A 21,722-nucleotide genomic window follows, 5' to 3' on the forward strand; every position below is an offset into this window, starting at 1 on the left:
GATATACATGAAGAAAGTCTAGCTTCAGATACATATGGGGTTGGATAAAGGAAGATTATTTTAAGAGCCCTTTTAAGTAATGTTGGATATTCTTTGATATTATACCATCACTTGACAAGTGGTGGTTTCTTAAAATTGCAACTTAGAATTGGCAATTGTGTCATTGTGTTTTTTTGTCTTGTTACATTAGAATCAATTGGTCTGTCTTGGACTTAATCTGATCTCTTACCCTGCATAATTTTGAAATGTGCATGCATTGTTCATTTGAAAAAAACAGTGGTTTTTTCTGAGTTGTGCAGATCTTCTAAATGTTGATGCTTTTCACTGTGTGGTATCAAAAAATCACATTCCGCCGAAACCGGTGTGGCTCAGTGGATAGAGCGTCAGTCTGCGGACTGGGGGGTCCCAGGTTCGATTCCGGTCAAGGGCATGTGCATTGGTTGCGGGCACATCCCTGGTAGGGGGTGTGCAGGAGGCGGCTGGTCAATGTTTCTCTCATCGATGTTTCTGGCTCTCTGTCCCTCTCCCTTCCTCTCTGTAAAAAATCAATAAAATATATTTTAAAAAAAATCACATTCCTTAATGTGGCCACTATCTTATCAGAGAAAGCACATGGTGGAGGGTTCAGATTTTTATCATTGGCAACAAATATCACAGTTGTAAACGATGGGTTCACTTATTCATTTTTGAGGAAATTTTTGTTAAATACCCAGGTCTGAATATTCACAGTTTGTCAGTTTTTCTTTTAAATTAAAAATAATATTCTGTGAGAGAAACTGCTAGGTCAGATCCCAGTGCTAGAATCTTTTCGTTGAGACAACCATTGCACTTAGGTGTGCCCAGAAATACATTATACCTACCTAAGGACTAATATATAATAAAGTTAATTTTAAACAATGACTGTTAGTACAGTTGGTGCCCCTGCCTTGATTCATGCCAAGGCACCAGCAGTTTTAATCACCATTGGTTTTGTGCCACGAGTACAAATGTCAACAAAGTGAAAAAGGGCAATAGTGTATTCTGAAAATAGGTTTGACCTGTTGGACCCCCTGGAAGAGTCTCGGGTTCCCCAGGATTACACGGACCACACTTTGAAAACCTTTGATCTAATGTGCGCCTAGAATTAGGATAGTTAAAATATTCTAAATTAAAAACAAACCCATTATTAGAGCTCAGAGAAGTTAAATAGCCTGCCATAGTATCACTCAACAAATGGCAGAGCTGGATTTGAAGCTCCAGAGCTGGGGTTTGACCCCCCTCTTTCTGTGGCACCCTTTGCTACCTACCAATTAATAATTGAGAAGTCTTCTCAAGGTAGTGAGAGAATATGATCATTCTGGATAGGAAGAATCACTTGGGAATGCTATATATAGTATCTATTTAAAAAATATTTTTTCTTGTATCTTGCCTTTTTTCCCTCCACGACCTTGATGAACTTATTCTAGGTATTACCTTCTTTTTTTAACTTTTTTTTTTATTTTATTTATTTCTTATTGATTTCAGAGAGGAAGGGAGAGAGAGACAGAAACATCAATGATGAGAGTGAATCATTGATCGGCTGCCTTCTGCATGCCCCACACTGGGGATTGAGCCTGCAACCCAGGCATGTGCCTGAACCATGACCTCCTGGTTCATAGGTCAAACTTCAACTATTGAGCCAGGCAGGCTGGGCATTCTTATGCAGTCTTATGTCATATTTTATTTTATTATTATTTTTAAAGACAGACTTTTATTTCTTACAGTTCTGGAATCTGGGAAGTCCAACAAAGTAGAATTTATTCTGATGCTTCTTTTCTTGGCTTATAGGCAGCTGCCTTCTTTGTGTATTCACATAGCTTGTTCTGTGTGGTTGCTTGGAGAGGAGGGAAAGATCTCTTTTCCTTTTTATTTTTTTTTTTTTAAAAACATATTTTAGTGACTTTTTACAGAGAGGAAGGGAAGTGGGATAGAGAGCTAGAAACATTGATGAGAAACATCGATCAGCTGCCTCCTGCACACCCCCTACTGGGGATGTGCCTGCAACCAAGGTACATGCCCTTGATGGGAATCGAACCTGGACCCTTCAGTCTGCAGGCCAACGCTCTATCTACTGAGCCAAACTGGTTAGGTTTTTTTTTTAAAAAAGTTGGTTTCAGAGCAGAAGGGAGGGAGAGAGAGAGAGAGAGAAGCATCAATGATGAGAGGGAATCATTGATCGGCTGCCTCCTGCACACCCCACACTGGGGATCGAGCTTGCAACCCGGGCATGTGCCCTGACCAGGAATCAAACCGGGACCCTCCTGGTTCATAGGTCAATGCTCAACCACTGAGCCACGCAGGCCCATCTTATGTCATATTTTGATGGCGTGTATTTATTGATCAACCCACAGTTAGCATTGGGATCTTAAAATTATGCATTCCCCATGTCACCTTTCAGTATAATTAACTAATACTTCTAAGTCATAGCTTTCATTCTTACTTATATTCTCACCAAGAGGATTTTAAATGCTTACATATATATGACATAGGTATATACATATTTTCATCTACTCTAGAGCCATTGTGGCTGGTATGGTTGTTTTTTCATAAAGACAACTCATCTGAGTCTTCATAAGTCTCATTTTTTTTTTGTATCTGTTCCACTTAAGTGGAACTAAGCCCCTACCTAGGTCACAGTGTTGAGGAGAACTCCAGAGGAGGGCTGGGGGAGATCGCTGACTGCGTTCCTCAGTTATACTGTGTGTAGAAGAGTGTTTTTATAATTCTTGGGTATAAATAAAAGAGAAGTAGAATTAGTGGTAATTTAGTTTCTGAATAATAAGTCTAGTGATTTAATAGAAATGTATCCGAGAGGGAGGGAATGCAGAATTTTCCTCCCATTTCATTTCCACATTTTGTCTGTAAATTAAATTTACTTAAAATGGGCCAGCCAAATACCTGAGTTAGTCAACAGCTTGCAGAAAACAAAAAGGGAAATAAAGCAATTCAGACAAGCTGTTGATATTGGTGTTATAGTAGTTATTCATTTGACTATTTTATTATTTTACTTTATTGAAGAATGAATATAGAAAAATTATCAAGATGTAAATGTACATCTTAGTGAATTATGTCAATTACTTCATACACTAATTGTAGGAATGTGAAATGGTGCGGCCACTTTGGAAAACACTCTGGCACTTGCTCAAAAAGTTAAACATAGTTACCATATGACCTAGTAATTCTACTACTAGATAGATATAGATATCCAAGGGAATTAAACACATGTCTACACAGAAACATACAAGTGTTCACAGCAGCATTATGAATAATAGCCAAAATTTGGAAACAGCCCTTATGTTCATCATCTGATGAATGGATAAACAGAATGGTATATCCATACAATGGAATATCATTCAGCCATAAAAAGGAATGAAGTAATGATACATGCTATAACATGGGTGGACCTTGAAAACAGATTAAGAAAAGGCCACCTGATTCTGTTTGATTAAATGACCAGTATGGGCAAATCCATAGAGACAGAGTAGATCAGTGGTTGCCCGGGGTTAGGAGTATGGTAGGGGGAAAAGGGACAGGGAATGACTGCCAACGGGTACGCGATTTCTTTTTGAGATGATGAAAATGTTCTGGAAGTAGTGATGATGACTGCACAACTCTGTGAATATACTAAAACGCACTGAATTATATACTTTAAAAGTATGAATTTTATGATATGTAACTTAAATCTCAGCTGTTTTTAAATTATTAAAATTAAAAGCAAGCCAAACATCCACGTATGTTTAACCTCCCAGGTTAACAGAGAATATAGACAGTGCCCCAGAAGACACCCCCACCTCCCCTCCCATTTGCCTCCCAATTAATGCCCCAAGTTATTCTTGGGAGAAAAAAATAGCAGTTGTTTTTACTGCCACTGTTTGCTTCTCAGAAGATGCCATTGTTTTAGACTAAGCATGAAGCTTTATGCTCTCAGCACTTGCCAAGCCTAGCAGGAAACTTTTTGTAAAGTACCATTTTAATCAAATGATTCTTTGTGATTTCATGGTGCTAATGTGACCTACCTTTGGCAGCAATAGTTCCTGCCTTTCAAAACAGGCAGCTACACACTCTTGACTTGCTCTTTTTTTTTTTTCTTTTTCTTTTATAAGAAGGATATGGAGTTTAAAGTGTTTAAAAAATTTTTTGAAGTAACTTTGTAAGTGACATTTTTATTGTTAGCCTTTATCAGTAGCATGGACTTTACTAACTATTAAATACTTTTTATTTAAGCTACCTAATCATAGCTGCTTCCCTTCTCACAGCCACACTAGAGATAACAGGTTTAATATTATCATTTATGGGAGCCAGATTAGCATTGATAATTCTTTTATTCTATGTATCATTTCTAAACTTAAATTTTAAAAGAAACTACCTCTAAACATTTTTACATGCTTTTAAATATTTTAAACCCAAAGTAAGGTCAATGTTGATTTTTTTTTTTTTTTGCTTTTCAGTGATGTCTTGGCATTGCCCATTTTCAAGCAGGAAGATTCTAGCCTTCCATTGGATGATGAAACTAAAAACCCACCCTTTCAGTATGTGATGTGTGCCGCAACATCTCCAGCAGTAAAACTGCATGATGAAACGCTCACTTACCTGAACCAAGGTTAGTATGGCTGTGTCATATTTTGATGCTAGAATTTACAAGAATCCTAAATTAAAGTTTTGACTGCCTAGAATACTGGAAGTCATTTTGAGTTATATTTTTTTTCCCTTAAGTTATATAACTTTAGTTCACAAAAATTGTAGGAAACTTATTGTGAGCCAACAAAGTTATAGTTTGTGGAGACTGATTTGCATGAGAGTCTATGGAACAAGATTTATTATATGGTTTTTCAGATAAAATCCAAAGGGGGAGCAAGTAGGAAAGGATGTCAGTTATTTTTAGTAACAGTGGTTTCAATGTGGAATTTGAGAATGAATTAGAAGTCCAGCTAGCAAGGAACCTGGGTCTCCGGCATGAAGCATGTACGTGCTGAAAATAGACATAAGCTGTGTCAAGATGGAGTCTGTGGCTAAAATAAATCATGTCAAATTTTGTCTACACATATCCTTTTTTAAAAATTTTATTATTTTTTAAAATAAATCTTTATTCAGATTATTACAATTGTTCCTCTCCCTCTCTCCCCATAGCTCCCCGCCACCCGGTTCCCACCCCACCCTCTGCCCTTACCAGTCCTCATCCATAAGTGTACGATTTTTGTCCAGTCTCTTCCCGCATCCCCCACACCCCTCCCCCTGAAAATTGTCAGTCCACTCCCTTCCTGTGCCCCTGATTCTATTATATTCACCAGTTTATTCTGTTCATCAGATTTTTTATTCACTTGATTTTTAGATTCACTTGTTGATAGATTGTATTTGTTGTTCATAATTTTTATCTTTACCTTTTTCTTCTTCCTCTTTTTTTTTTAAATATTTTATTGATTTTCTACAGAGAGGAAGAGAGAGGGATAGAGAATTAGAAACATCGATGAGAGAGAAACATCGATGAGCTGCCTCTTGCACACCCCCTACTGGGGATGTGCCCACAACCAAGGTACATGCCCTTGTCCGGAATCGAACCTGGGACCCTTGAGTCTGCAGGGCGACGCTCTATCCACTGAGCCAAACCAGTTTCGGCTCTTCTTCCTCTTCTTAAAGAATACCTTTCAGCATTTCATATAATACTGGTTTGGTGGTGATGAACTCCTTTAGCTTTTTCTTATCTGTGAAGCTCTTTATCTGCCCTTCAATTCTGAATGATAGCTTTGCTAGGTAGAGTAATCTTGGTTGTAGGTTCTTGCTATTCATCACTTTGAATATTTCTTGCCACTCCCATCTGGCCTGCATAGTTTCTGTTGAGAAATCAGCTGACATTCGTATGGGTGCTCCCTTGTAGGTAACTAACTGTTTTTCTCTTGCTACTATTAATATTCTCTCTTTGTCTTTTGCTCTTGGCATTTTAATTATGATGTGTCTTGGTGTGATCCTCTTTGGATTCCTTTTGTTTGGGGTTCTCTGCACTTCCTGGACTTGTAAGTCTATTTCTTTTACCAGGTGGGGGAAGTTTTCGGTCATTATTTCTTCAAACAGGTTTTCAGTATCTTGCTCTCTCTCTTCTTCTGGCACCCCCATAATTGTGATGTTGGTATGCTTGAAGTTGTCCCAGAGGCTCCTTACACTATCTTCATATTTTTTGATTCTTTTTTCTTTTTGCTTTTCTGGTTGAGTGTTTTTTACTTCTTTGTATTTCAAATCTTTGACTTGATTCTTGCGATCCTCTAGTCTGCTATTAGATATCTGTATAATATTTTTTATTTCAGTCAGTGTATGCTTAATTTCTATTTGGTCCTTTTTCATATCCTTGAGGGTCTCACTAAATTTATCCGCCTTTTCTAGAAAATTCTTGAAAAACCTAATAACCATGGTTTTGAACTCTATATCCAGTAGTTTGCTTTCCTCCATTTCTTTCATTTGTGACTTGTTTCTTTGTCTCCTCATTTTGGCTGCTTCCCTGAGTTGATAGAGTGGTTTTGTGTGCTAGGTGTCCTATAGGGCCCAGTGGCTCAGCCTCCCCAGTTACCTGAGGTGGACACTCTTGGTGCACCCCTTTGTGGGCTGTGTGCAAGGCTTTGTTGTAGTTAAGTCTTGATTGTTGTTGGTGTCACTGGGAGGAATTGACCTCCAGGCCAATTGGCTGTGAGGATCAGTTGTGTCTATGATGGGAGAACTTCTGTGCTGGAGACACCCTTATGGGTCAAAACTTGCTTCAGTGGGGCTTTGGTGCTCACTGAGTCTGCCCCTTGAGTGTGTCCCTTATGGATCTGAGGAGTTGTAATCTGGATGGTCCCACTCTGACCTCTGGGTACACTGGCTCGTGGGTCTTCAAGGAGGTGCTAATTTAGCCTCTGCCTGAGGCCACCCAGCAGGAGCTACGGAGAGATCTGTAGATTCCTCTTCTTTGTTTGGGTTTTGGAGGTGCCCAAATGAGGCCCAGCTGTGAAGCAATGCAAGCTGCTGTGGGGCCTTGGGACTTCTTTTGGATGTTCTGGGTCTCTCTGACTCAGCTGTAGTTTTTTAGGTAAGTTTAGAATTCAAAGGACCAGGCCATTCATATGCAAAAGCCTCTGTGCTCAGCTTGGATGGGGCGGAGTCTTAGGGCAGAGCAAACAGCAATGGCTTCCCATCAACCCTGCCCTAAAAGGCCCCTGAGTCTCAGTGTCCCGAGGTAATTGCTGCAAGCACCTCTGAGAGAAAGCTGCCCTCGAGTTTCGCCCGCTGCCAGACAGTCCAGTTTCTCCCCGTATGAGTCTGGGTCCTCAGAGTCTTGCCCGGAACTGGAGTTCAGAGCCGTCAGGAGCTTGTGTCTCCCTCCCGATGGGGAAAGCCAGCTGCATACTCAGTTGCCAGCCCTTTACGTGCATGTGCCTCCGTACCTCTGCACTTCCGCAGCTCCTGTGAGTCTCATTGTGCTTTTCTCTTTTCTTCTAGTTGTAGAATTTCCACTCAGCCAGCCTCCTGTGGTTCTGGATGATGTCTGTTTTGTCTTTTAGGTGTAGTTTTGAAATTGCTGTGCGAGGCAGCAGTTCAGGTGTTTACCTTTGCCGCCATCTTGGTTTCTCCTGTCTACACATATCTTGTTTATACTTTATGAGTCTATTATATTTTGGTGATAGAAAAGTGAGAGTGGGAAGAATGGATGGAGAATAGAGATGTGGCGGGGCAGAATTTACCTTTGGGAAGTATGAGGGATTTTTTTTTCCAGTGCTCTTAGCAGTTTTGGGCACAGGCCAGTGTGACTTCCAAGTGTAAACAAACGTACTTTGTTATGCAGGAATTAATTTGTTGGATACTTAAAGTGAAAGCATGTGAAACTTTTTTTAAATGCGAATATTTTGTTATAAAATAGTACGTACTCATTGTAGAAAAATTGGGAAATATGTCAAGGTATAAAGCTGAAGATTGACAGCAGTTGCATCCCACCAAGATAACAAATTAACATTTAGGTATATTTCCTTGTATGTACATTTTTATTAATTTGTCATTAAGTAGAATCTTTAATTCCTTAAACTGTTGGAATGAGCTACAGATTTTAGACTCTTGTGATTCAGAAATATGAAAGAATAGCTTATTTTTAACTTTTCATTTCATATATAAGTTTAGAATCACTGAGGTTTTATTTTAGGTAATTCTATCTGTAGCACTTATAGCCGTACTCTAATTTTGTTACTAATATTGATTTAGTATAATGTTGAATTAGTGTTTGGGTAAGCATTCAATTATTTGAGACTTAAGTTTCATATTTGAAAGAACTGTAATAGTTTATATGATAATCTGTTTTGGGCAAAAAACTATTAGAAGGAACAATGTAGAGGCAAGGATATTCACTGTAGCTTTATTTCTAATGACAAAAAAAGAAAATAACCTGAATTTTTCTTATTGGAGAATGATTTAATAAGTTCTTTTACATCCATACCTTGGGATGAATGAGTACACACACACACACACACACACACACACACACACACACACTTGTTTAAAGGCATGTGTTGGATGTCTGTTCATGGGTCTGGGGGAAAATATTAATAATTTATCACTATTATTATTAAGCCAGAAAAAGATAGTTTATATTGACAAAAGTTGCAGTCCACCATCTATAGTGATGATTTGTTAGACTGACATTTATGAGTGCTTACAGTGTATGAAGCATTGTACTAAATACTTTATATGTGTTATCTTCCACAACAACCCAGGAAAAGTTCTATTAATCTAGTTTATAGATTTAAAAACTGAAGCTTAGAGCAGTTAATCAGCTTGCTCAATATCAATTTGGTCAATCTTCGATTTTTTTAAAAGTTACTGAAGTATATATACAGTAGTGTGCACAGGTCACCCTATCTAATAATAGAGTAATATGCAAATAAACATCACTCCGCTACGCTCACGATTGGGCAGCGGGAGGCTGGGGGGCGGGACTCGGGGTGGCCTATCCAGCCATTGAGAGGCGGGGGGGGCGGTGGCGGCGGATGGGGGCAGGTCCGGGCGCCACAGCTGCCACCCCTGGAGAGACACCGCCGATGCCGCCGCCACCGCCGCCGCCACCGCTGCCGCCGCGGCGGGGTCTCTCCGGGGGCGGCAGCGGCCCATCAGCGTTTGCAGGTCTGGGGAGGCAGTGCCTGGACCCGCCTCCATGCACCTGCACTGGGGGAGGGCCTGGTCAGCAGCCACCGAGGCTGCTTCAAGGGCCAAAGAGGGAGGCAGGGACAGACCTCAGCGGCTGCAGCTGCTATAGGGCCGGGGAGCCAGGCAGGGCTGGACAGGCAACCTCAGGGTGGGCCTGGGGGTAGGTCCAGCGGTGCAGCTTGACAGCAGACAGCAGGGCCTGCTTGGCCGTAGTTGCTGCCGGTGACCCACAACAGGCAAGTGGGCCTGCAGGCAGCACCCAGCAGGGCCTGCTTGGCTGTTGCCGCAGCGACCCAGGAGCAGACAAGTGCAGCTGCAGGCAGCACCCAGCAGGGCTTGCTTGCCCATCGCTATGGTGTGGAGCAGGCAAGCCCTGCAGAGAGCAGAGAACCACAGGGAGCGGGCCTAAGCCATCAGCAGGACATGCCCTGAGGGCTCCCGGATTGGAGAGGATACAGGTCGGGCTGAGGGACCCCCCCCCGTGCATGAATTTCATGCACCGGGCCTCTAGTAAGAGTATAGAGCTCAGCCTGGCTGGCATGCCTCAGTGGTTGAATGTCGACCTATGAACTAGGAGGTCACGGTTCGATTCCCGGTCAGGGCATATGCCCAGGTTGTGGGCTCCATCCCCAGTGTGGGGCCTGCAGGAGGCAGCCAGTCAGTGATTTTCTCTCATCATTAATGGTTCTATCTCTCTCCCCTTCTCCCTTCCTCTCTGAAATCAATTAAAAAAAAATTTTTTTTTTAAAAGAGTATATATAGCTCAATGAATTTTTACATACATTATTTCCTTAGAAATACTGCCTATATCTAATATTTCCACGTTTGTGGTGATGCTAGTGTAAACACATCTACTGTTCTGCCAGTGCTATAAAAGTATAGTACATACAATTATGTATAGTCATGATAATAAATGACTGTTACTAGTTTATATAGTTTTTATCATTATTTTAGAGTGTACTCTTCCTGCTTATTAAAAAAAAAAAGTTAGCATAAAACAGTGAATTGTGTTACCCCGGCCGCAGCCTCATGCATCTCGTGTTTACTGTGTCTCCTAATAGCATCATTTTCTCTTGTGCTTGATTTAATCTCATGTTGTTTTGTTCATCATGGCTCCTGTGTACAAGATCCACTGCTAATGTTGCCAGTAAGAGGCCACATCAAGTGACTGGCCTGGAAAGGAAAATAAAATTAAGGATTACAAAGGTGGAAAATTAATTATGGTTATTGCTCATTAGTCGGGCATGTCCCATTTCACCATAGCTACCATCTTGAAAAACAAAAACAAAGTGACAGAAGCTATTGAAGGATCTGCTTTATTGAAGGCAATGAGACTAACAAAAATTCCAGAAGAGTCTGTATCAGACATGGAGAAACTTGTAATGACCTGGATTGAAGACTGGAAACAGAAGCGTATCCCTTCAGCACCAGGATGTTCATAGCCAAAGCAAAAATTTATTTGCAGTGTTGAAAGAAAAAGTGGCCAAAACCGGTTTGGCTCAGTGGATAGAGCGTCGGTCTGCGGACTGAAAGGTCCCAGGTTTGATTCCGATCAAGGGCATGTACATTGGTTGCGGGCACATCCCCAGTAGGGGGTGTGCAGGAGGCAGCTGGTTGATGTTTCTCTCTCATCAATGTTTCTAGCTCTCTATCCCTCTCCCTTCCTCTCTGTAAAAAAAATCAATAAAATATATTTTTTAAAAAAAGAAAGAAAGAAAAAGTGGACTTGACTAGGATGTTTAATTTACTGCTTGCTCTAGGTGGTTTACATGATATAAAAGTCATTATATATTACACTAGGGGCCCAGTGCATGAATTCGTGCACCTTGAAAGGAACTGTGGGCCGTGAGGCTGCGGTGAGCACAGGGGCGGGTCTCAGCCCATCCGCCCCGCCCCCCCCCGCAGCCCCGCTCCCCTGTCTGCCGGCAGCCCCGCTCCTGCCACTGCCACTCCCACAACCTGACGGTGCCAGTCCCACCCGCACCGACAGCGCAGTGTGATTGGCACCGGCACCAGCAGCGGGTGCAAGTGGGACTGGTACCATAAGGGACTGGGACAACCACTGATTGGCTGCCTCCTGCATGCCCCTACTGGGGATCGAGCCCGCACCCTGGGCACGTGACCTTGACTGGAATCGAACTCAGGACCTTTTAGTCTGCAGGCCAGTGCTCTATCCACTGAACCAAACCAGCTAGGACTATATATATATATATTTTAAAAGCTGTTATAAAAAGTTGGTCTCAGGTAATGGATATATGTATAATGTAAATTTAACGTAAGAGTAATAGATAAAAATGAGAATAAATTGACAGAAATTCTTTATAGTCTTATGTAATAGTGTAAGAAGGAAAGGATAGTATGAGTTGCAGGAAAAAGAAAGATAATAACCCTGAATTTGCTTTTCCAGCAAATGAACATTGTGTAATTTTATATTTTGAAAGATAGTTAATATTTTTATTAAACACGGTAATGTTCGTTATGTGGATTGTTTTTAATGTACAATTTCTTTAAAAATAGGTCAGTCTTATGAAATTCGGATGCTGGATAATCGGAAAATGGGAGATATGCCTGAGATCACTGGAAAATTGGTAAAGGTAAGGCCGATCCTTTTACATTCCTAATAGATATTGTAGTGATTTTTAAAAAGCAGTTTTGCTGCAAGAGTTTTTATAAAAAACTTAACTTCACTATTTTAAAGCTCCTAACTTGTTGACGTAATGTGAAAGCCCTTTGGAAACGTACCGTATGAAATTTACTTGCAGCTATGTGTGCAAAGACCTACCACCGCTACAAAAAATTTAAGTTTCTCTTTAAAAGTAAAAGATAACATGAGGGAAAATGTGTTAAAATGAAACTTCAAAAGGTCCTTTTATTTCACCTCTTAATATTTCTCTAAAAAATTTTTGAAATTTCTCTTTACCCTACTGATGTATATGAATGAAGAAGGCAGTCATTCCAGATATAGGAGGTGTAACCACTGGCCTGCCAACCCATTGCTTATAGGATATATCTTCATAACTGTCCCCACCCCCTCCATTGTCGTGCATGGTGGGTCCTTATAGCCTCACTTATCATGTACCATGGTTTATTACCAATTCCATAGCATTACAGGGCAAGGTTTATGGAAGAAACTTAATTAGGAAAAGGCAAAACTTCATTGTGGCTAAGTGTTAGCAAAAGAGAAGCATGAGTTCTCTTGATCCTTCCATCTCCCCACAGAGAGGCATGTAGGGGGCCCAGGTGCTGCTGGGCCCTCACTATGGAGAGGCATTCCATTGGAAAGACTCTCCTTTGTAGATCTGCCTCTTTAGAGGGCGAGCATGTAAAAGGCAGCCTTGGTAGGGACAGTGGATACTAATACTAAAGCTAGCAAATTTGGGTGTCTGGGTAAGCCAGGTGCTCAGCACCTGGAGGCTGGAGAGTCTTTGACATGTTTTAGTATTCCTCCCACTCCTGGGACAGGAAGCCCTCAATCCTTGAGAAGATGAAGGAAAAGATAAGGGGTCTGGTCTCCACTGGATCATTGTCTTGTCAACCTAGAGCAGTGGTCGGCAAACCACGGCTTGCAAGCCACATGCGGCTCTTTGGCCCCTTGAGTGTGGCTTGGCATTAGAACCACTTCTTCAAAATAGACTCGCCCAGGCCGAAAACCGACTTCTGCACATGGGCCACGAAGTTTCAATCGCACTGTATGTGCGCGCCTGCACGTGATATTTTGTGGAAGAGCCACACTTAAGGGGCCAAAGAGCGGCATGTGGCTCGCGAGCCGCGGTTTGCTGACCACTGACCTAGAGTGAGCTCCCAGATTTCCCCATCTTACTCGGGGACTCCCAGTATACTTGGATCAGAAGGATCCATCTGCACTTTGGGTCTGTCATGTTTGTGTTCAGTCAGTGGATTTGCTCATTTCCCTAGGGGATGAGTGGAATGGTCTTATTTTTTCATTCCCCGATATTGGCATTCACTGATTAAATGAATTGTTTTATGAAGTCATCAGCATTGTTATCACTGAGCAAGCCCTATTTTGGTTGACTGGACGCTAGTGGCAAATAGCTAAGTGTCTGCTCAAGGAGCCAGACAATAGCTCTCATTTTCCAGTGTCTAGGAAACTTAGAAATGTGAAGATTTTCTCGGCATGCCCTTGGTCCTAACCAGCTTGGTTCAACTTTGGACAAATCTACCAGCTATACCACACCTGATTAAAATTCGACCTAGCCCTAATCGGTTTGGCTCAGTGGATAGAGCGTCAGTCTGTGGACTGAAGGGTCCCAGGTTCGATTCCCGTCAAGGGCATGTACCTTGGTTGCGGGCACATCCCCAGTAGGGGGTGTGCAGGAGGCAGCTGATTGATGTTTCTCTCTCATCGATGTTTCTAACTCTCTATCCCTCTTCCTTCCTCTCTGTAAAAAAATCAATAAAATATATATTTTTCCGGAATCGAACCTGGGACCCTTCAGTCTGCAGGCCGATGCTCTATCCACTGAGCCAAACCGGTTAGGGCTTGACCTAGTAATATTTTAAGAGAAGATATGGGTGAACTCTCCTGTGACTGTGAAAGTTAAATTTGATGACTCTGAGATGTTGACTTTTAAAAACAAAGTCAGTGTAAAGGTTGTAAAATTGTTTTAATTGTAAAAATTAATTTTAATAAAATGAATAGGGCTTGATGGGTCCTGTATTGAGGTCCTTTAAACTGGATCCAGCCATGGCCAGTTTTGCTCAGTGATTAGAGCATCAGCCCACGGACCAAAGGGTTACAGGTTTGATTCCTGGTCAAGGGCATATACCTCAGTTGCAGTTTTGCTCCCCACACCTGGTCAAGGTGTGTGCAAGAGGCAACCAATTGATGTGTCTCATATCTCTCTCTCTCTCTCTCTCTCTCTCTCTCTCCCTCTCTCTCCCTCTCTCTCTCCCCCTCTCTCTCCCTCTCTCTCTCTCTCTTCCTCCCTCTCTCCCTCTTTCCCTCTTTCCCTCTCTCCCTCTCTCCCTCTCCCTCCCTCCCTCTCTCCCCCCCTCCTCCCTTCCTTCCACTGTGTCTGAAAATCAATGGAAAATAATACCCTCTGGATCAACCAAAGGACTTGTATGCATGCGTATAAGCCTAACCTTATATAGACACAGGCAAATAGCTGTGTCTGCTCAAGGAGCCAGACAGTAGCTCTCATTTTCCAGTGTCTAGGAAACTTAGAAATGTGAAGATTTTCTCGGCATGCCCTTGGTCCTAACCAGCTTGGTTCAACTTTGGACAAATCTACCAGCTATACCACACCTGATTAAAATTCGACCTAGCCCTAATCGGTTTGGCTCAGTGGATAGAGCGTCAGCCTGTGGACTGAAGGGTCCCAGGTTCGATTCCCGTCAAGGGCATGTACCTTGGTTGCGGGCACATCCCCAATGGACAGAGACACCAGGGGGGTGAGGGCATGAGTGGGGGTGTGGGGGGCAATAGGGGGATAAGGATACATATGTAATACCTTAATCCAGTGGTCGGCAAACTGCGGCTCGCGAGCCACATGCAGCTCTTTGGCCCCTTGAGTTTTTAGCAAAGGCCAGCTAAGGAGTACCCTAATTAAGTTAATAACAATGTACCTACCTATATAGTTTAAGTTTAAAAAATTTGGCTCTCAAAAGAAATTTCAATTGTTATACTGTTGATATTTGGCCCTGTTGACTAATGAGTTTGCTGACCACTGCCTTAATCAATAAAGAAAAAAATAAAATTAAAAAAGAGAGAAAATAATACTCTCTGGTGATGATTGAAAATAATAATATTAAAAATAACATAAACTTTATCAGCTACATTTTGGACATTATTTGTGGGATGGGGAAGGCAGACACACTAAAGTATTTATATGTATTGCTAACAAATTATTTCCTATTCGAACCAGCAGAGCCTATGAAAATATGATTATCTTGCCCGGCGTGTGGCTTGGTGTTTGAGTGTCGACCTATGAACCTTGGAGGTCACAGTTCGATTCCCAGTCAGGGCACATGCCCGGGTTGTGGGCTCGATCCCCAGTGGGGGTGTGCAGGAGGCAGCCAATCAATGATTCTCTCTCATCATTGATGTGTGTGTGTGTGTGTGTGTGTGTCTCTCTCTCTTTTCTCTCTCTCCCTCTCCCCCCTTTCCCCCTTCCTCTCCCTTTCTCTCTGAAATCAATAAAAATATGTATTTAAAAAAAGAAAATATGATTATCTTATTGCAGCATAGTCTGAGAAAATTATTTATACATGTGTCAGAAGCACTAATTAGTACAAATTTGGCATCTGAATGTGTTTTGATGACCTCTTTAATCCTGGCCCCTGGAATGAAATAGAAGCTGGCTCCCCAAACCTGAGGAAGGTGAAGAAAGGATGATAGGTGGAGAACAGAGACTTGGCCTAGAGTTTGTGCAGTTAAAAGTCTTTCCTTAGGAACTTGAGTGTTTGGATAAAGTTACCTTGATGTGTTTTGGTTTGGTTTGGTTTGGTTTTTCTTCACTCTCTTTCAGGTAAAATAGTTGAGAGTGAATTTTGCCTATAAGTTCTCAGGGTGGGTGCAGATGTCCCCTCTTCTCCCCAGATGACTATCGTTTTACAGAAACTCAGTTATTAACTGTTATTTTAAATTAGCAGTTTTATCAAACTGTTTAAAGCAGAATTTGTTTTTGTATGCTCTTCTATTATAGGAATGCATAAGAAGTGAAAATGCTTCTGCATTTTAGCTGGAACAGTTTAAAAGTACTCATTTCCCCCACTTATTCCATAGAGCATCATAAGAGTCGTATTCCATGATAGACGGCTACAGTATACAGAGCATCAGCAACTCGAAGGTTGGAAGTGGAATCGCCCAGGAGATAGACTTCTTGATTTAGGTACAGTGACCGTCAGAAGACCATGGAGGGAGATATAAAGGCATTTTAGTTTTACCCATGTTGGCACCACGTATAATTGTGTGGAGTGTGTTTTGGTGTGAGTGGATTCTGTGTGCCTTGAGTTGTTTTATAGTTTAAAATGTTGACCCTTGAACAACGAACGCTGGAGTATGGGCTGAACCCATGCAGTGAAAAATTTGCACATAATTAGACTCCCCCAAAATGGCACTATTAATAGCCTGCTGTTGATCGGAAGCTTTACAGATAATATAAACAGTTAACACATATTTTGTATGTTATGTTATTATATATTGAGTTCTTAAGCTAGAGAAAAGAAAATCTTATTAAGAAAATCATAAGGAAGGAAAAATACACGTAAAGTATTTATTGAAAAACTACACATAAGTGGATCTGTGCAGTTCCCACCCATGTTGTGTGAGGACCAACTGTAGAGTTTTGGTGAAACTGAAAGACCCTGAGCCAGTAATATTATGAGTTGGAAACCATTTATTTAATTCTCCTTTGGGTACTATCCATCATATTCTGATTAAAATGAAATAGAAACCATGGTGGGAGAAAGTCTGATACTCATTAGGTGGGTTTTGATGTTAAAATGGTTGACCACAGAGAACATGGAAAAACAAAGTGCAGATAGAGGTATAACATTTTCACTAAAACATAATTAGAGTAAGCTGTAAGCTTTTAAATTGTTCTTAGTAGGTGAGTTTCTATGTAACTTCTTTTTAAAATACAGATATTCCAATGTCCGTGGGAATAATTGACACAAGGACAAATCCAAGCCAGTTAAATGCGGTTGAATTTCTGTGGGACCCTGCAAAACGCACATCTGCTTTCATTCAGGTTTGGATTTTTTACTTTACTAGACATATACTAGCCTCGTCATTTAGACGGTCATCGATGAGGTTGAATTCCTTTTTTCTTTTTCTTTTTGAGGTTGAGTTCTTGATGCATGATATAAATTTCTTTAAAAGCTTATTTGTAAACTATCTGGCAGTGTCTTTTTAAAAATACACTATATACTTAAATTGGAGTTAATATACTAAAGCTGTTATTACAGACTAACACATGTGAAGGCAAGCTGATATGTCAAGCATTATTTAAATGTTACTTTTACCACTGGTAGTAACAGTAATCAAAACTTGCATTTTTCATAAGATGCATTTCTTTGGAACCAAAGCTGACATATAAAAGGATGTGACTGAAAAAAAGTGTACTGCTTTAAGATTCTGTTAGCAACATTCTAATACTGGAATTTTCAAACCACAAAAGTAAGAGAATAATAAGAATGAATTCTCTGTGTACTCATCACCTTCCTTCAACAGTTATGAGTAGTTTCCCCTTTTTAAGTTATTGATGGAATACTTTAAAGCAGGCGTCCTCAAACTACGGCCCGCAGGCCACATGCGGGTTTTTTGCCGTTTTGTTTTTTTACTTCAAAATAAGATATGTGCAGTGTGCATAGGAATTTGTTCATAGTTTTTTTTTAAACTATAGTCCGGCCCTCCAACGGTCTGAGGGACAGTGAACTGGCCCCCTGTTTAAAAAGTTTGAGGACCCCTGCTTTAAAGCAACTCTCAGGCATTTCATGTCAACCATAAGTACTCAGTTTGTATCTTTAAGAGATGAAGTTTAAAATATATATATAAAAAATATATACAGTAAAACCCATGGTAATTCTAATACCCAGGATGTTCAGATTTGTAATGGGAAAGATTAAAAATACTGAGTAAGTAAGCTTACGTAGAAAAAACATACTGCTTAATTTCTGACCAGCCTATGTAGACTGTGGTTTTTGTGAACAGTAAAGAATCTGGTATTTTGAATTTTTGTGGTTTGGCAAATACTGTATCCCATCAGTTAGTAGTCACTAGAACATGGTTCATATTCGTTGAATATTTTCTCATACTGTTTGTCTAACAGGATAACTAGACATACAGTGAATGAAAGTGATGTAGGAGCTGGCCTTAATCTCAGGTTGTGCACAGTATCCTGCAGAGATCAGTTTTCACTTTGAGAGTCACTAGAAGACAGGATGTGTATCAGTCTGAAATTACAAAAATCTGTTTACTGGTCCTGTGAAGTATCCTAAAGCTGTCTCCATGGTGAGGGTGCAGAGTGATGGAAGATGCCCTTAGGACCCTTGGAAGGGTTGACAGAAGAGTTTAGATGGATACAGGTAGGACAAGTGGTGGGCTTTCTGGGCTGTGGAAGTTCCCCAGGCAAAAGTATTCCAAGTTGATGGAGGTTGGAATAACAGATGATTGAGTGGGTAGTTAGGGTATTTCCCAGTAGAGGGCAGTAGTGGAAGCTCTGAATGATGAGCTCAAGGTTGCTGTGGATTGAGCCACGGGCAAGGTTTAGCTGGGTCTGAGAGCAGTATATGGTCTGGAGTGGAGGTAGGGGAAGTAGGCAGGAAGCCTCTGTACTGTTGTACCCATGATCAGAGCAAGTCCTTCGTCAGAGGAGAGGCATTGGAATGGGGAAGAAGAGCTCATTCCCAGAAAGTGCAGAAAGGCCCGGCTGGCTTTGTGAAAGGAAAACCATATATTAAAAACAATCAAATTCGTAACAGATACCTGGCTAAGATGTGGGAGTTTGTTTTAAAGGAACTTACATTTATAGCGGTGACAGGACATCCAGAGGGACAAACCAGTGGATGGTACTTTGAATCCATCTCCAATTGTCCAGGTACACTGCATCAGCACAGAATTTACTCCACGGAAGCATGGAGGTGAAAAGGGAGTGCCTTTTAGGATCCAGGTTGACACCTTTAAGCAGAATGAAAATGGAGAATATACAGATCATCTACACTCAGCTAGCTGCCAAATCAAAGTTTTTAAGGTAAGAGACGGAAACCAGGCTTCCAGTAATTAAGGCCCAGTTTTGCTTATAAAGTTGTTTGTAACCTGATGGACAAAATAATCTGTTTTTTAGCCTAAAGGTGCAGACCGGAAGCAAAAAACTGACCGAGAGAAAATGGAGAAGAGAACTGCTCACGAAAAAGAAAAGTATCAGCCATCCTATGATACCACAATCCTCACAGAGGTAATGCAGAGCAGCATTTTGGTGTCTGGAGAGAAGCAGAGGTTTGCATATTGGCACTATTTATAAGGATGAGTTTTGCCAAGAAGGGATTGGGGAAGGTTGGGGGGTAGTTTGACATATATTCTTTGTGAAATTTGTGGGGGAAATATATTATTTAAATTCTGGGATTTTAATGGATTAGTTTCCTGGGTGGGATCTTGAATGAAGATGCTGAAATCCCAATCAGGTCTCAGAAACAGACCTTAAAAACCTTGAAGTTGGCAAGAGATTAAACCGGGGCCTAGAAAGTTTGATTTTTGTCACTGCTGGGGTTTTGCATTTTCTTTAACTTTGAATCCTGCTAATCATGCAGTTGTTTAATTGGACTGCAGAGACATAAAACAGGGTATTGGATCTTTCTTTGTATAATGAAAAGACATTGATCCCAATCTTTGGTGTTTGTCCAGATGAGGCTTGAGCCTATAATTGAAGATGCAGTTGAACATGAGCAGAAAAAGTCCAGCAAGCGGACTTTGCCAGCAGACTACGGTGATTCTCTGGCAAAGCGAGGCAGTGTAAGGGACTTCTTCTCCTTTCATTGTGCAGGAAACCTTGTGCAGTGTTAGATATAGGACCTACTTCCACGGAAAAGTAAAGCCAAATTTGTTTTTGATGTCCTTGTCTTGATTTAATTTGCTTTTGTTAAGACTTCCTGCTTTCTGTTTGTTCCTCGCTGAGGAAAATTTCCTAAATCTAACACTTTAAAACAAAGTTGACCTTATTGGGTGGTTTTAGAGGGAAAAACGACACTCAGAAATGTGTTCCCTCCCTGTCTCCTTCCCTTTCTCTCCCTCCCTCCTCGGCACACACACTTCCTTTAAGAGCACTGAAATTAATGGAAAATACATTATTTAGTAAAATAGTTAGCATTTTTGTTTAATTTTAAAGGGTTTTGCTTCCTCATGTGTATAACTGATAAGAAAATGTCATGGATATTTAGAGGAATGATGGCAGCAAGCTTGACATTAACATATGCAATACTTTGTGTCACATTTCCCTGCATGTAGTGTAAGAATGTGTGTCTGTCTGTGCTTTTAAAAGCCTGTTTGGCAGCACTGGTAGGAAAATGGCCTTGACTGCATCAGTGTTCCTCTCAGCAATGCACTGTGAACTTGCACCGCACCGTGAACTTGCATTGCATCATGAACTTGTGCTTCAGGCCAGAGCAGTGCACCTTGCTATACTCCGATCCGGATCCCCCCAACATACAGCCAGGGGATTTTTGGTTGAATATGAGCTTTCTCTGCTTGAGTATAGCAGATTCTTCCTTTATGACACAACTCTCCATCTAACAGTCTAGATCAGCTATATATCCACAGTAAATGTAAACACAGAGTATTAAACCTTTTCTTAAATAACTATTAATGGCTACACTATTTATCATTACGGTGTTCATCCTATCAAGGTGACAAAAATGGAATTTTTCACTCTGAAACATTTGTAGACTACAAAAGTCACAAGCACAATCACTAGAACATCATTTCCAAGTTAAAAGCATTGGCTGAAAATGTTTTAAATGCTTCTCTGTACAATAAAACTGTAAGTGACTAATCTGAAAGGATGGGGAGTACACTTGTTGCATTTTAACTGGTTTTTTTAATGCCAGTCAAAGGTTGTATGGAACAACTATATACTCCATCTGATTTTGTTTTTAGCCTCTTATGATTTTCCAGCTGAAGAATAACAAGTGATTCTTAAATTTTTTGGGTGAAATACTGGTAACTTGACTCACTTTCCACACTTTTTAGAAACTACTTCACTAATTAAAAGGAGTGGGTTCTCATAATTAATAAATTAAATCTATTCGAGCCCAGAGCTAATCTGAAGACGGTAGAATTATTTTTAAATTATTAATGACTCAAGTCTAAAGTATGCAAAACGTCAGCAGTTCATTGGCCTGGGAGCCTGGGATTTCACATCTTCCTTGTGTGTGTTGCTTGCTGCCCGGGCTGCATTTGCTTTGGTTAAGATATTCCTAAGGGTGGGTAGAGCTCCACCTGGAAACCTGTTTTTAAAAAAGCTGGGTACCTGTTTTAAAAAGAAAGTCTGCTGCATTTCATTGTTTCAAGTGCCTACAGAGGAAGGCAACATTTTTCTTAGTCTTGGATAGTTGCAGGTGGCTGTCGGTAGAGAGGAATATCCAGACTCATCTGTTAAAGTTAAAAGGTGCTGTGGGAAATGGTCCCACGTGGAATACAGGCACTGTGGTTGGTTCCTAAGAGCTGCTGCACAACAAAACCCTTACTTAGTGTGTCTGTTTCTTTGCCTCTGAGCTGTATTTTACTGGCTCAAATCAGGGCTGCCAATTTCTGCAGTCTCAAGTGGGTCATCATTTTCTAGTCCGCCTGAGGAGGGACTCTGTTCCCAGTGCACCAGTGCCGTGACTAGAAGGGTCCAGGCCAGGTAATGGATTACAGGTTGCCTTCAGGAACACAGGCCCTGCACCTTCGCTTTTAAAGGCAGGGCAGAATGACCTGCTCTTCCTTCTTTACTCTGCCTTTACCCTCCTGGGCTGAGACTGCTAGAGAAATCTATGAAACAGGCAGGTCTTGGTGCTTGGTGGCCATTTTAGAACTTTGAATCCATTCT

At 41.1% G+C, this 21,722-nt stretch overlaps 2 protein-coding genes across 8 annotated transcripts in view; one reads left to right on the forward strand and one right to left on the reverse strand.

The window, feature by feature from the left end:
* The window catches only part of CRTAP (cartilage associated protein), a 209,038-nt gene that overhangs the window by 52,330 nt on the left and 134,986 nt on the right, over nucleotides 1-21,722 (reverse strand). The gene's annotated exons all lie outside the window — the stretch shown is intronic.
* Nucleotides 1-21,722, forward strand: part of UBP1 (upstream binding protein 1) — a 47,353-nt gene that overhangs the window by 6,811 nt on the left and 18,820 nt on the right. For 6 of the 7 annotated variants that reach the window (XR_008554478.1, XR_008554479.1, XM_054708088.1 and 3 more), the window contains 7 exons: nucleotides 4,467-4,618; nucleotides 11,692-11,768; nucleotides 15,923-16,028; nucleotides 16,783-16,889; nucleotides 18,738-18,890; nucleotides 18,984-19,094; nucleotides 19,541-19,648. Coding sequence is in view for 5 of the 7 variants with exons in the window: in XM_054708088.1 (XP_054564063.1) it covers nucleotides 4,467-4,618; nucleotides 11,692-11,768; nucleotides 15,923-16,028; nucleotides 16,783-16,889; nucleotides 18,738-18,890; nucleotides 18,984-19,094; nucleotides 19,541-19,648 (814 nt within the window). In the remaining 2 variants the exon portion in view is untranslated. The remainder of the gene's footprint in view (nucleotides 1-4,466; nucleotides 4,619-11,691; nucleotides 11,769-15,922; nucleotides 16,029-16,782; nucleotides 16,890-18,737; nucleotides 18,891-18,983; nucleotides 19,095-19,540; nucleotides 19,649-21,722) is intronic. The other variant, XM_054708085.1, reaches the window with a different exon arrangement.

This window comes from Eptesicus fuscus, chromosome 18 (genome assembly GCF_027574615.1).
Source record: "Eptesicus fuscus isolate TK198812 chromosome 18, DD_ASM_mEF_20220401, whole genome shotgun sequence".
NCBI classification, from domain to species: domain Eukaryota; kingdom Metazoa; phylum Chordata; class Mammalia; order Chiroptera; family Vespertilionidae; genus Eptesicus; species Eptesicus fuscus.